The following is a 16,465-nucleotide window of genomic DNA, read 5'->3' on the forward strand; positions in this document are numbered from 1 at the left end:
AGGGGTGGCAACTGAGGCTTCAGTGAGGGGTTTATCCGATTCGGTGGTTAAGGGTATTGGTAGGTGTGGATCTGGGCGGTTCCGACGGTATGTCCGTCTGGAGTTGACTGTATAATATGGTGGAGTTTTCATTTTATTTTCTGTGTTCTAGGTGTGGAGCGTTTGTGGTTGGTCGGCCACTCTTTTATTTATTGGGCTCGGATAGCGGCAACGGTGAAGGTGGATGGATTACAGTTGGGTATCCCCAAGTCTCGAGGCGATGTTAAATGGTTCGGTGTCAGAGGGCTTTGTTGGGATGGGTTGTTGCCATTGGTAGTGGATTATTGCAGGCGTTTTCAGCCCCCGACTGTGTTGTTAATCCATGCTGGGGGCAATGATCTTGGTTTTATTCCCCCAGAGGGAGTTGGTGAGAAGTATGAAAAGGGACATTGGTGGATTTGTTCCCTAGGTTGAGGATTGTCTGGTCTGACATTTTGCCCAGGATGGTTTGGAGGGCGGCTTGGGACCCTGTGCATTTAGACAAAAGCAGACGGAAGGTTAATAAGCCTATGGGGTCATTTGTTAGGAGGATTGGTGGTTCAGTGGTCCATCTTCCGGACTTAGCGGAGGTGGGACAGGGTGAATTTTATTTGCCGGATGGGGTGCATTTAAATGAATTCAGGCTGCAGTTGTTTATCCTTGACTTTTAGGAGGCAGTGTGTGCAATTGTGGGGTTGGCAGGACTGGGCTGAGGTTTCAGGTCAGTCTGTGGCAGGGGTGCTAGTCCTTACAATTACAGGAGATTATGGCAAAATTGTTAGCGTGATGGTATTCTGCATTCCCATGGGGGGAATTCAAGATGGGGGTCTCTAAGGGCAAGGAGTTCCTTAGAGATTTATGTTGATTATCGATGACGGACTCAATCACTTGCACGGTTGGGTTCAGTGGATGCATTGACGGCCATATGTTACAAAGCTATTAGAATGGACTAGCACCACTGTTTTATGTGTAATGTGTTTACAATTATTTGCACTGTTATTTATGGAGTTATTAAAGTTTTTTATAAAAGTTATTTATTGAATAAAGGAGTTGCGGCCATTTTGCACCAATGCTAAGTCTGTTGTCTTTATTTAAGGGTTATTGTTAAAATGGTATTCATGTGTTTGACGGTAAAGGCTGGAACTTGACGACATAAAAGGTCAAGCATCAAGTCTGCTGTTTGTGATCTAATTTGCAAACTGGGGCTACTCTTTTGGATTTAAAGACACTTTCACCTAGATTACGAGTTTTGCGTTAGGGTTAAAAAGCAGCGTTGAGAGGTCCCAACGCTGCTTTTTAACGCCCGCTGGTATTACGAGTCTTGCAGGTACAAGTGTACCGCTCACTTTTTTGGCCAGACTCGGAAATACCGCAAATCCACTTAAGTCAATTGCGTATCCTATATTTTCAATAGGACATGCATAGCGCAGGTATTACGAGTCTTCCAATAAGTGAGCGGTAGACCCTCTCCTGTCAAGCCTGGTACCGCATTTTAAAGTTAATAGTTAAGAGTTTTACCAAGCCGGGCCAATAGAATGCGAGCTCAATCCTATTGGCCGATTGCATCAGCCAATAGGATTCTTTCTACCTTAATTCCGATTGGCTGATAGAATTCTATCAGCCAATAGGAATTGAAGGGACGCCATCTTGGATGACGTCATTTAAAGGAACCTTCATTCAGTCGTCGGCCGTCGGATGAAGAGGATGCTCCGCGACGGATGTCTTTAAGATGGACCTGCTCCGCGCCGGATGGATGAAGATAGAAGATGCCGTCTGGATGAAGACTTCTGCCCGTCTGGAGGACCTCTTCTGCCTGGCTTGGATGAAGACTTCTGCCCATCTGGAGGACCACTTCTGCCCGGTTGGGTGAAGACGTCTCACGGTAGGGTGATCTTCAAGGGGTTAGTGTTAGGTTTTTTTTAAGGGGGGATTGGGTGGGTTTTAGAGTAGGGTTGGTTGTGTGGGTGGTGGGTTTTAATGTTGGAGGGATTGTATTTTTTTTTTACAGGTAAAAGCTGATTACTTTGGGGCAATGCCCCGCAAAAGGCCCTTTTAAGGGCTATTTGTAATTTAGTGTAGGGTAGGACTTTTTTTTATTTTGGGGGGCTTTTTTATTTTGTTAGGGGGATTACAGTAGGTGTAATTAGTTTAACAATCTTGTAATTATTTTATTATTTTCTATAATTTAGTGGGGTGGGTTTTCGTACTTTAGATAATTTTTTAAAATTGTAATTAATTGTATTTAGTTTAGGTAATTAATTTAATTATAGTGTAGTGTTAGGTGTAATTGTAACTTAGGTTAGGTTTTATTTTACAGGTAAATTTGTCTTTATTTTAACTAAGTAGTTAGTAAATAGTTAATAACTATTTAGTAACTATTCTACCTAGTTAAAATAAATACAAACTTGCCTGTAAAATAAAAATAAACTCTAAGCTAGCTACAATGTAACTATTAGTTATATTGTAGCTATCTTAGGGTTTATTTTATAGGTAAGTATTTAGTTTTAAATAGGAATTATTTAGGTAATTGTAGTAATTTTATTTAGATTTATTAAAATTATATTTTAGTTAGGGGGGTTAGGGTTAGGGTTATACTTAGGTTTAGAGGTTAATATGTTTATTATAGTGGCGGCGACGTTGTGGGCGGCAGATTAGGGGTTAATAAATATAATGTAGGTGTCAGCGATGTTGGGAGCAGCAGATTAGGGGTTCATAACTATAATGTAGGTGGCTGCGGTCTCCGGAGTGGCAGATTAGGGGTTAATATTATATTGTAGGTGTCGGCGATGTTGGGAGCGGCAGATTAGGGGTTAATATTATAATGTAGGTGTCAGCGATGTTGGGGGCGGCAGATTAGGGGTTAATAAGTGTAAGATTAGGGGTGTTTACACCTAACACCCTAACATGAACCCCGAGTCTAGACATAAAAAGTATTTCCCCATAGGAATCAATGGGGCTGTGTTAGGAGCTTTACGCTGCTTTTTTGCAGGTGTTAGGTTTTTTTTCAGCCGGCTCTCCCCCATTGATTCCTATGAGGAAATCGTGCACAAGCAAGTTTAGCCAGCTCACCGCTAACGTAAGCAGCGCTGGTATTGAGGTGAGATGTGGAGCAAAATTTTGCTCTTCGCTCACTTTTTTGCGGTTAACGCCGGGTTTCTAAAAACCCGTAATACCAGCGTTGTCTGCAAGTGAGTGGTGAGCTTAAACTGCTCGTTAGCACCGCACCCCTGTTAATGCAAAACTCGTAATCTAGGTGTTTGTTTGTTTGCTGAAAGCAGCAAGATTACTGATTGGAATCTGACTTATGTGCCGTTCTGTTTACTTCGTGAGATAAACGGCCTAAGGGAAAATTAGGTAAGAATTTTATTTTAATAACTTTAAGATATTAAAACATATTTTTGTCAATAGAATAATTTTTGCCAATAGAATAAGAGCTACTGTAATTCTATTGGCTATTCAAATCCGATTGGCTGATTTGAATTTGAAGGCTCAAATCAGCCAATAGGAATTCAGGGGACGCCATTTTTAATCGCGTACCTATAATTCCTATTCAGTGTACGGCGGCGATCGTATGAAGAGGATCCTCCACGCTCCGGCTCCGGTCTTCAGTTCCAGCGTCACCTATCTTCAGTTCCTGCATCGCCGGTCTTCAGCTCCGCGGTCATCGGTCTTCAACTCCTCCGCTCCGCGCCGGCTGGATCCTGGAAAAAGAAGGGGTCGCCGCCTGGAAGAAGACTTCTCCGTCTGGAACAGGACCTTCTCCGCCGGTCTTCAGGAGAGGTAAGGAGCACTTGGGGGTTAGACTTAGGTTTTTTTAAGGGGGATTGGGTGGGTTAGAGTAGGGGTATGTGGGTGGTGGGTTGTAATGGGGGGGTGGTTCTTTATTTTTTACAGGTAAAAGAGCTTATTACTTTGGGGCAATGCCCCACAAAATACCCTTTTAAGGGCTGGTAATAGAGCTGATTACTTTTGTAATTTAGATTAGGGTAGGGAAATGTTTTTATTTTGGGGGGCTTTGTTATTTTATTAGGGGGCTTAGAATAGGTGTAATTAGCTTAAAATTCTTGTAATCTTTTTTTATTTTTTGTAATTTAGTTTAGTTTATTTAATTGTATTTTAGTTAGAAATTTGTAGTTTATTTAATTTATTGATAGTGTAGTGTTAGGTGTATTTGTAACTTAGGTTAGGATTTATTTTACAGGTAATTTGGTAATTTTAACTAGGTAGCTATTACATAGTTATTAACTATTTAATAGCTATTGTACCTAGTTAAAATAAATACAAAGTTACCTGTAAAATAAATATAAACCCTAAAATAGCTACAATGTAATTATTAATTATATAGTAGCTATCTTAGGGTTTATTTTATAGGTAAGTATTTCGTTTTAAATAGGAATAATTTAGGTAATACGATTAATATTATTTAGATTTATTTTAATAATAATTAAGTTAGGGGTGTTAGATTTAGATAGGGTTAATATAGTTAATATATATAATATAATAACTATATTAACCCTAATATAATTAGGGTTAATATATTTAATATAGGTGGCGGTGGTGTAGGGGGATTAGATTACAGGTAAAAGAGCTGATTACTTTGTGACAATGCCCCGCAAAAAGGTTTAGTGGTAGGGAAATTTTAGTATTTTAGGGGTTAATAAATTTAATATAGGTGGCGGCGGTGTAGGAGGGTCAGATTAGGGGTTAATATATTTAATATAGGTGGCGGTGGTGTAGGGGGATTAGATTACAGGTAAAAGAGCTGATTACTTTGTGACAATGCCCCGCAAAAAGGTTTAGTGGTAGGGAAATTTTAGTATTTTAGGGGTTAATAAATTTAATATAGGTGGCGGCGGTATAGGGGGAATTAGATTAGGGGTTAATAATTTTAATATAGGTGGCAGCGGTGTAGGGGAATTAGATTAGGGGTTAATATATTTAATATAGGTGGCGGCGGTGTAGGGGGAATTAGATTAGGGGGAAATACATTTATTATAGGTGTCGGCGGTGTAGGGGGATTAGATTACAGGTAAAAGAGCTGATTACTTTGTGACAATGCCCGCAAAAAGCCCTTTTAAGGGCTGGTAATAGAGCTGGTTACTTTGGGGCAAAGCCCCGCAAAAGGCCCTTTTAAGGGCTGGTAATAGAGCTGGTTACTTTGGGGCAATGCCACGCAAAAAGCCCTTTTCAGGGCTATTTTTAATTTAGTTTAGGGTAGGGACATTTTAGTATTTTAGGCGGTAATACATTTATTATAGGTGGCGGCGGTGTAGGGTGATTAGATTAGGGGTTAATACATTTAATATAGGTGGCGGCGGTGTAGGGGGATTAGATTAGGGGGTAATATAGTTAAAATAGGTATCGGCGGGGTAGGGGGCTCACATTAGGGGGTAATAATTTTAATATAGATGGCGGCGGTGTAGGGGGATCACATTAGGGGGTTAGACATTTAATGTAGGTGGCGGCGGGGTCCGGGAGCGGCGGTTTAGCGGTTAAACACTTTATTAGGGATTGCGGCGGGGGATCGCGGTTGACAGGTAGATAGACATTGCGCATGCGTTAGGTGTTAGGTTTTATTGTGCAGCCAGTTTAGGGAGTTACGGGGCTCCAATACACAGCGTAAGGCTTACTACGCCTGCAATTTGTGGCGAGGTGAAAATGGAGTAAGATTTCTCCATTTTCGACACTTAAGTCCTTACGCTGTATATTGGATACCAAACTGCGCTGGTTTGATATACCTGTCTATGGGCCAAAAAACTACGGCCGAAGGCAGAAATATACGAGCGTAACTTCTATGTTACGCCGTATATGTGATACCAAACCAGCGCAAAATTTGGCGTCGCCGGCTTTGTTTGGTCTTTTCCTCGTTACAAACTATAGGTGAATTATTCAGTGAGAATCCGGTTTAACATTCTCCTTTAAAAGGAAATGTGTTTTGCTCTCATCTGATCTAGTACTCAGTTTTCAGAATCTAAAGTGACTCTCTTAAAGGGACGGTGCATCACACCTATTCTTAATAATAAAAAACCCCTCCAAAAAGCTCTAACCCCAAAAGTGCCTATAATATTGCGTACACATTGTTCCTCATCTGCTGCACCTTTCTGCCAGTCCCTTCACGGACTTCCTCTAACCTCCAGAATAAAACACAAAATCCTGACTCTAATTTTCAAAGCTCTCAATAACACTGCTCCACCCTATATCTCTGACCTTGTCTCCAGATACTGTCCCTCCCGTCTGCTTCGCTCTGCTCATGACCTCCTACTCTCCTCTATTGCTCCAGACTGGCCCCTATTTTGTGGAACTCTCTGCCTCGCTCCACAAGACTCTCCTATAGTTTTCAAACTTTCAAGCGCTCCTTAAAGACTCTACTGTTCAGGGATGCACATAATATACACTAACATTTTCTTATCTTAGCTCCTCTCCTCCTCTATTTATCACCTTGAACCCCCTTAGCATGTAAGCCTATGAGCCTAGCTGCTTTGTTGATCACCTTTATGAGACCTGGTTTACAACAGTGACACTTTTGTTACCGTGCATTATCTGATTTGACAGACAGAGCGGCTGTTATCCGATTTGACAGACAGAGCGGCTGTTATCTGATTTGACAGACAGAGCGGCTGTTATCTGATTTGACAGACAGAGCGGCTGTTATCTGATTTGACAGACAGAGCGGCTGTTATATGACTATGAGCCTAGCTGCTTTGTTGATCACCTTTATGAGACCTGGTTTACAACAGTGACACTTTTGTTACCGTGCATATCAGACCCATGTTTTTAGCACTGCGGAATCTGTTGACGCTCAAAAATAACTGATAATAATTATGATAATCAAGCGGCTGTTATCTGATTTGACAGACAGAGCGGCTGTTATCTGATTTGACAGACAGAGCGGCTGTTATCTGATTTGACAGACAGAGCGGCTGTTATCTGATTTGACAGACAGAGCGGCTGTTATCTGATTTGACAGACAGAGCGGCTGTTATATGACTGGTGCTTCTAAGGTTTTTTTAAAGGGACAGTCAACACCAGAATTTTTGTTGTTTTAAAAGATAGATAATCCCTTTATTACCCATTCCTCAGTTTTGCACAACCAACACAGTTATAATTATACACATTTTACCTCTGTAATAACCTTGTATCTAAGTCTCAGCAGACTGCCCCCTTATTTCATTTCCTTTGACAGACTTGCATTTTAGCCAATCAGAGCTGTCTCCATGGTAAATTCACATGCATGAGCTCAATGTTATCTATATGAAACACGTGTACTAATGCCCTCTAGTGGTGAAAAACCATAGAGGCGGCCTTCAAGGTCTAAGAAATTAGCATATGAACCTCCTAGGTTTAGCTTTCAACTAAGAACACCAAGAGAACAAAGCAAAATTGGTGATAAAAGTAAATTGGAAAGTTGTTTAAAATTACATTCTCTATCTGAATCATGAAAGTTTTTTTTGGACTTAACTGTCCCTTTAACTATGTGATCTCTATTTGAGAAGATATTAAAGGGGCATGAAACCAAAACATTTTTTGTCAGATTTCAGAAAGATCATATAATTTAAATCAAATTTCATATATACTTTTATTGTCAGATTTTTTTATTTTTTATCCTTTGTTGAAAGAGCAGTATTGCTGTATTGGGAGCTAACTGAACCAATTACAAGAGGTATTTACAACCAGCACCAATCAGCAGCTAGCTCCCAGTAATCTATCTAAATATGCTAAGGATATCAATAGAATAAAGCAAATTAGATAATAGAAGAAAATGGCAAAGTAGTTTAAAATCCCATGGGTTTCACGTCCCTTTAAATACAGAAGCCATATGAGGGGCTACACAGGGTGATACCATTAAATGCAGAAGCCATATGAGGGGCTACACAGGGTGATACCATTAAATACAGAAGCCATATGAGGGGTTACATTACACAGGGTGATACCATTAAATGCAGAAGCCATATGAGGGGTTACATTACACAGGGTGATACCATTAAATGCAGAAGCCATATGAGGGGTTACATTACACAGGGTGATACCATTTAATACAGAAGCCATATGAGGGGCTACATTACACAGGGTGATACCATTAAATACAGAAGCCATATGAGGGGTTACATTACACAGGGTGATACCATTAAATACAGAAGCCATATGAGGGGTTACATTACACAGGGTGATACCATTAAATACAGAAGCCATATGAGAGGTTACATTACACAGGGTGATACCATTAAATACAGAAGCCATATGAGGGGTTACATTACACAGGGTGATACCATTACATGCAGAAGCCATATGAGGGTTACATTACACAGGGTGATACCATTAAATACAGAAGCCATATGAGAGGTTACATTACACAGGGTGATACCATTAAATACAGAAGCCATATGAGGGTTACATTACACAGGGTGATACCATTAAATACAGAAGCCATATGAGGGGTTACATTACACAGGGTGATACCATTAAATACAGAAGCCATATAAGGGTTACATTACACAGGGTGATACCATTAAATGCAGAAGCCATATGAGGGTTACATTACACAGGGTGATACCATTAAATGCAGAAGCCATATGAGGGTTACATTACACAGGGTGATACCATTACATGCAGAAGCCATATGAGGGGTTACATTACACAGGGTGATACCATTAAATACAGAAGCCATATGAGGGTTACATTACACAGGGTGATACCATTAAATACAGAAGCCATATGAGAGGTTACATTACACAGGTTGATACCATTAAATACAGAAGCCATATGAGGGGTTACATTACACAGGGTGATACCATTAAATGCAGAAGCCATATGAGGGGTTACATTACACAGGGTGATACCATTAAATACAGAAGCCATATGAGAGGTTACATTACACAGGGTGATACCATTAAATACAGAAGCCATATGAGGGGTTACATTACACAGGGTGATACCATTAAATGCAGAAGCCATATGAGGGTTACATTACACAGGGTGATACCATTACATGCAGAAGCCATATGAGGGGTTACATTACACAGGGTGATACCATTAAATACAGAAGCCATATGAGGGGTTACATTACACAGGGTGATACCATTAAATGCAGAAGCCATATGAGGGGTTACATTACACAGGGTGACACCATTATATACAGAAGCCATATGAGGGTTACATTACACAGGGTGATACCATTAAATACAGAAGCCATATGAGGGGTTACATTACACAGGGTGATACCATTACATGCAGAAGCCATATGAGGGTTACATTACACAGGGTGATACCATTACATGCAGAAGCCATATGAGGGTTACATTACACAGGGTGATACCATTAAATACAGAAGCCATATGAGGGGTTACATTACACAGGGTGATACCATTACATGCAGAAGCCATATGAGAGGTTACATTACACAGGGTGATACCATTAAATACAGAAGCCATATGAGGGGTTACATTACACAGGGTGATACCATTAAATGCAGAAGCCATATGAGGGGTTACATTACACAGGGTGATACCATTAAATGCAGAAGCCATATGAGGGGTTACATTACACAGGGTGATACCATTAAATGCAGAATCTATATGAGGGGTTACATTACACAGGGTGATACCATTAAATACAGAAGCCATATGAGGGTTACATTACACAGGGTGATACCATTAAATGCAGAACCGTATGAGGGGTTACATTACACAGGGTGATACCATTAAATGCAGAAGCCATATGAGGGTTACATTACACAGGGTGATACCATTAAATGCAGAAGCCATATGAGGGTTACATTACACAGGGTGATACCATTAAATGCAAAAGCCATATGAGAGGCTACATTACACAGGGTGATACCATTAAATACAGAAGCCATAAAAGAGGTTACATTACACAGGGTGATACCATTACATGCAGAAGCCATATGAGGGTTACATTACACAGGGTGATACCATTAAATACAGAAGCCATATGAGGGGTTACATTACACAGGGTGATACCATTAAATGCAGAAGCCATATGAGGGCTACATTACACAGGGTGATACCATTAAATGCAGAAGCCATATGAGGGGTTACATTACACAGGGTGATATAATTAAATGCAGAAGCCATATGAGGGGTTACATTACACAGGGTGATACCATTAAATGCAGAAGCCATATGAGGGTTACATTACACAGGGTGATACCATTAAATGCAGAAGCCATATGAGGGGTTACATTACACAGGGTGATGCCATTAAATACAGAAGCCATATGAGGGGTTACATTACACAGGATGATACCATTAAATGCAGAAGCCATATGAGGGTTACATTACACAGGGTGATACCATTAAATGCAGAAGCCATATGAGGGTTACATTACACAGGGTGATACCATTAAATGCAGAAGCCATATGAGGGGTTACATTACACAGGGTGATACCATTAAATGCAGAAGCCATATGAGGGTTACATTACACAGGGTGATACCATTAAATGCAGAAGCCATATGAGGGGTTACATTACACAGGGTGATACCATTAAATGCAGAAGCCATATGAGGGGTTACATTACACAGGGTGATACCATTAAATGCAGAAGCCATATGAGGGGATACATTACACAGGGTGATACCATTACATGCAGAAGCCATATGAGGTTTACATTACACAGGGTGATACCATTAAATGCAGAAGCCATATGAGGGGTTACATTACACAGGGTGATACCATTAAATACAGAAGCCATATGAGGGGTTACATTACACAGGGTGATACCATTAAATACAGAAGCCATATGAGAGGTTACATTACACAGGGTGATACCATTAAATACAGAAGCCATATGAGAGGTTACATTACACAGGGTGATACCATTAAATACAGAAGCCATATGAGGGTTACATTACACAGGGTGATACCATTAAATGCAGAAGCCATATGAGGGCTACATTACACAGGGTGATATCATTAAATGCAGAAGCCATATGAGGGGTTACATTACACAGGGTGATACCATTAAATGCAGAAGCCATATGAGGGGTTACATTACACAGGGTGATACCATTAAATGCAGAAGCCATATGAGGGGATACATTACACAGGGTGATACCATTACATGCAGAAGCCATATGAGGTTTACATTACACAGGGTGATACCATTAAATACAGAAGCCATATGAGGGGCTACATTACACAGGGTGATACCATTAAATGCAGAAGCCATATGAGGGTTACATTACACAGGGTGATACCATTAAATGCAGAAGCCATATGAGGGTTACATTACACAGGGTGATACCATTAAATGCAGAAGCCATATGAGGGTTACATTACACAGGGTGATACCATTAAATGCAGAAGCCATATGAGGGGTTACATTACACAGGGTGATACCATTAAATGCAGAAGCCATATGAGGGGTTACATTACACAGGGTGATACCATTAAATGCAGAAGCCATATGAGGGTTACATTACACAGGGTGATACCATTACATGCAGAAGCCATATGAGGGGTTACATTACACAGGGTGATACCATTACATGCAGAAGCCATATGAGGGTTACATTACACAGGGTGATACCATTAAATGCAGAAGCCATATGAGGGTTACATTACACAGGGTGATACCATTAAATGCAGAAGCCATATGAGGGTTACATTACACAGGGTGATACCATTAAATGCAGAAGCCATATGAGGGGTTACATTACACAGGGTGATATAATTAAATGCAGAAGCCATATGAGGGTTACATTACACAGGGTGATACCATTAAATACAGAAGCCATATGAGGGGTTACATTACACAGGGTGATACCATTAAATGCAGAAGCCATATGAGGGGTTACATTACACAGGATGATACCATTAAATGCAGAAGCCATATGAGGGGTTACATTACACAGGGTGACACCATTATATACAGAAGCCATATGAGGGTTACATTACACAGGGTGATACCATTAAATACAGAAGCCATATGAGGGGTTACATTACACAGGGTGATACAATTAAATGCAGAAGCCATATGAGGGTTACATTACACAGGGTGATACCATTAAATACAGAAGCCATATGAGGGTTACATTACACAGGGTGATACCATTAAATGCAGAAGCCATATGAGGGTTACATTACACAGGGTGATACCATTAAATACAGAAGCCATATGAGGGTTACATTACACAGGGTGATACCATTAAATGCAGAAGCCATATGAGGGGTTACATTACACAGGGTGATACCATTAAATGCAGAAGCCATATGAGGGGTTACATTACACAGGGTGATACCATTACATGCAGAAGCCATATGAGGGTTACATTACACAGGGTGATACCATTAAATGCAGAAGCCATATGAGGGGTTACATTACACAGGGTGATACCATTAAATGCAGAAGCCATATGAGGGTTACATTACACAGGGTGATACCATTAAATACAGAAGCCATATGAGGGTTACATTACACAGGGTGATACCATTAAATGCAGAAGCCATATGAGGGGTTACATTACACAGGGTGATACCATTAAATGCAGAAGCCATATGAGGGGTTACATTACACAGGGTGATACCATTACATGCAGAAGCCATATGAGAGGTTACATTACACAGGGTGATACCATTAAATACAGAAGCCATATAAGGGGTTACATTACACAGGGTGATACCATTAAATACAGAAGCCATATGAGGGGTTACATTACACAGGGTGATACCATTAAATACAGAAGCCATATGAGGGGTTACATTACACAGGGTGATACCATTAAATGCAGAAGCCATATGAGGGCTACATTACACAGGGTGATACCATTAAATGCAGAAGCCATATGAGGGTTACATTACACAGGGTGATACCATTAAATACAGAAGCCATATGAGGGTTACATTACACAGGGTGATACCATTAAATACAGAAGCCATATAAGGGTTACATTACACAGGGTGATACCATTAAATACAGAAGCCATATGAGGGGTTACATTACACAGGGTGATACCATTACATGCAGAATCCATATGAGGGGTTACATTACACAGGGTGATACAATTAAATGCAGAAGCCATATGAGGGTTACATTACACAGGGTGATACCATTAAATACAGAAGCCATATGAGGGGTTACATTACACAGGGTGATACCATTAAATGCAGAAGCCATATGAGGGGTTACATTACACAGGGTGATACCATTACATGCAGAAGCCATATGAGGGTTACATTACACAGGGTGATACCATTAAATGCAGAAGCCATATGAGGGCTACATTACACAGGGTGATACCATTAAATGCAGAAGCCATATGAGGGTTACATTACACAGGGTGATACCATTAAATACAGAAGCCATATGAGGGTTACATTACACAGGGTGATACCATTAAATACAGAAGCCATATGAGGGGTTACATTACACAGGGTGATACCATTAAATACAGAAGCCATATGAGGGGTTACATTACACAGGGTGATACCATTAAATACAGAAGCCATATGAGGGGTTACATTACACAGGGTGATACCATTAAATGCAGAAGCCATATGAGGGCTACATTACACAGGGTGATACCATTAAATGCAGAAGCCATATGAGGGTTACATTACACAGGGTGATACCATTAAATACAGAAGCCATATGAGGGTTACATTACACAGGGTGATACCATTAAATACAGAAGCCATATAAGGGTTACATTACACAGGGTGATACCATTAAATACAGAAGCCATATGAGGGGTTACATTACACAGGGTGATACCATTACATGCAGAATCCATATGAGGGGTTACATTACACAGGGTGATACAATTAAATGCAGAAGCCATATGAGGGTTACATTACACAGGGTGATACCATTAAATACAGAAGCCATATGAGGGGTTACATTACACAGGGTGATACCATTAAATGCAGAAGCCATATGAGGGGTTACATTACACAGGGTGATACCATTACATGCAGAAGCCATATGAGGGTTACATTACACAGGGTGATACCATTAAATGCAGAAGCCATATGAGGGCTACATTACACAGGGTGATACCATTAAATGCAGAAGCCATATGAGGGTTACATTACACAGGGTGATACCATTAAATACAGAAGCCATATGAGGGTTACATTACACAGGGTGATACCATTAAATACAGAAGCCATATGAGGGGTTACATTACACAGGGTGATACCATTAAATGCAGAAGCCATATGAGGGGTTACATTACACAGGGTGATACCATTAAATACAGAAGCCATATGAGGGTTACATTACACAGGGTGATACCATTAAATGCAGAAGCCATATGAGGGGTTACATTACACAGGGTGATACCATTAAATGCAGAAGCCATATGAGGGGTTACATTACACAGGGTGATATAATTAAATGCAGAAGCCATATGAGGGGTTACATTACACAGGGTGATACCTTTACATGCAGAAGCCATATGAGAGGTTACATTACACAGGGTGATACCATTAAATACAGAAGCCATATAAGGGGTTACATTACACAGGGTGATACCATTAAATACAGAAGCCATATGAGGGGTTACATTACACAGGGTGATACCATTAAATACAGAAGCCATATGAGGGGTTACATTACACAGGGTGATACCATTAAATGCAGAAGCCATATGAGGGCTACATTACACAGGGTGATACCATTAAATGCAGAAGCCATATGAGGGTTACATTACACAGGGTGATACCATTAAATACAGAAGCCATATGAGGGTTACATTACACAGGGTGATACCATTAAATACAGAAGCCATATAAGGGTTACATTACACAGGGTGATACCATTAAATACAGAAGCCATATGAGGGGTTACATTACACAGGGTGATACCATTAAATGCAGAAGCCATATGAGGGGTTACATTACACAGGGTGATACCATTAAATGCAGAAGCCATATGATGGCTACATTACACAGGGTGATACCATTAAATACAGAAGCCATATGAGGGGTTACATTACACAGGGTGATACCATTAAATACAGAAGCCATATGAGGGTTACATTACACAGGGTGATACCATTAAATACAGAAGCCATATGAGGGGTTACATTACACAGGGTGATACCATTAAATACAGAAGCCATATGAGGGGTTACATTACACAGGGTGATACCATTAAATACAGAAGCCATATGAGAGGTTACATTACACAGGGTGATACCATTAAATGCAGAAGCCATATGAGGGTTACATTACACAGGGTGATACCATTAAATACAGAAGCCATATGAGGGTTACATTACACAGGGTGATATCATTAAATGCAGAAGCCATATGAGGGGTTACATTACACAGGGTGATACCATTAAATGCAGAAGCCATATGAGGGGTTACATTACACAGGGTGATACCATTAAATGCAGAAGCCATATGAGGGGTTACATTACACAGGGTGATACCATTAAATACAGAAGCCATATAAGGGTTACATTACACAGGGTGATAACATTAAATGCAGAAGCCATATGAGGGTTACATTACACAGGGTGATACCATTAAATACAGAAGCCATATGAGGGGTTACATTACACAGGGTGATACCATTAAATGCAGAAGCCATATGAGGGGTTACATTACACAGGGTGATACCATTAAATGCAGAAGCCATATGAGGGGTTACATTACACAGGGTGATACCATTAAATACAGAAGCCATATAAGGGGTTACATTACACAGGGTGATACCATTAAATACAGAAGCCATATGAGGGGTTACATTACACAGGGTGATACCATTAAATACAGAAGCCATATGAGGGGTTACATTACACAGGGTGATACCATTAAATACAGAAGCCATATGAGGGGTTACATTACACAGGGTGATACCATTAAATACAGAAGCCATATGAGGGGTTACATTACACAGGATGATACCATTAAATACAGAAGCCATATGAGGGGTTACATTACACAGGGTGATACCATTAAATGCAGAAGCCATATGAGGGCTACATTACACAGGGTGATACCATTAAATGCAGAAGCCATATGAGGGTTACATTACACAGGGTGATACCATTAAATACAGAAGCCATATGAGGGGTTACATTACACAGGATGATACCATTAAATACAGAAGCCATATGAGGGGTTACATTACACAGGGTGATACCATTAAATGCAGAAGCCATATGAGGGCTACATTACACAGGGTGATACCATTAAATGCAGAAGCCATATGAGGGTTACATTACACAGGGTGATACCATTAAATACAGAAGCCATATGAGGGTTACATTACACAGGGTGATACCATTAAATACAGAAGCCATATAAGGGTTACATTACACAGGGTGATACCATTAAATACAGAAGCCATATGAGGGGTTACATTACACAGGGTGATACCATTACATGCAGAATCCATATGAGGGGTTACATTACACAGGGTGATACCATTAAATGCAGAAGCCATATGAGGGGTTACATTACACAGGGTGATA

General features: G+C 40.3%; 1 protein-coding gene across 1 annotated transcript in view; it reads right to left on the bottom strand.

The window, feature by feature from the left end:
• Window positions 1–385: 385 nt before the first annotated feature.
• LOC128647621 (matrix metalloproteinase-21) overlaps window positions 386–16,465 on the bottom strand; it is a 256,538-nt gene continuing 240,458 nt past the window's right edge. Inside the window, exon 6 of the mRNA XM_053700376.1 lies at window positions 386–507. Coding sequence (XP_053556351.1) covers window positions 386–507 — 122 coding nt within the window. The remainder of the gene's footprint in view (window positions 508–16,465) is intronic.

This window comes from Bombina bombina, chromosome 2 (genome assembly GCF_027579735.1).
Source record: "Bombina bombina isolate aBomBom1 chromosome 2, aBomBom1.pri, whole genome shotgun sequence".
In the NCBI taxonomy this organism is placed as follows: Eukaryota; Metazoa; Chordata; class Amphibia; order Anura; family Bombinatoridae; genus Bombina; species Bombina bombina.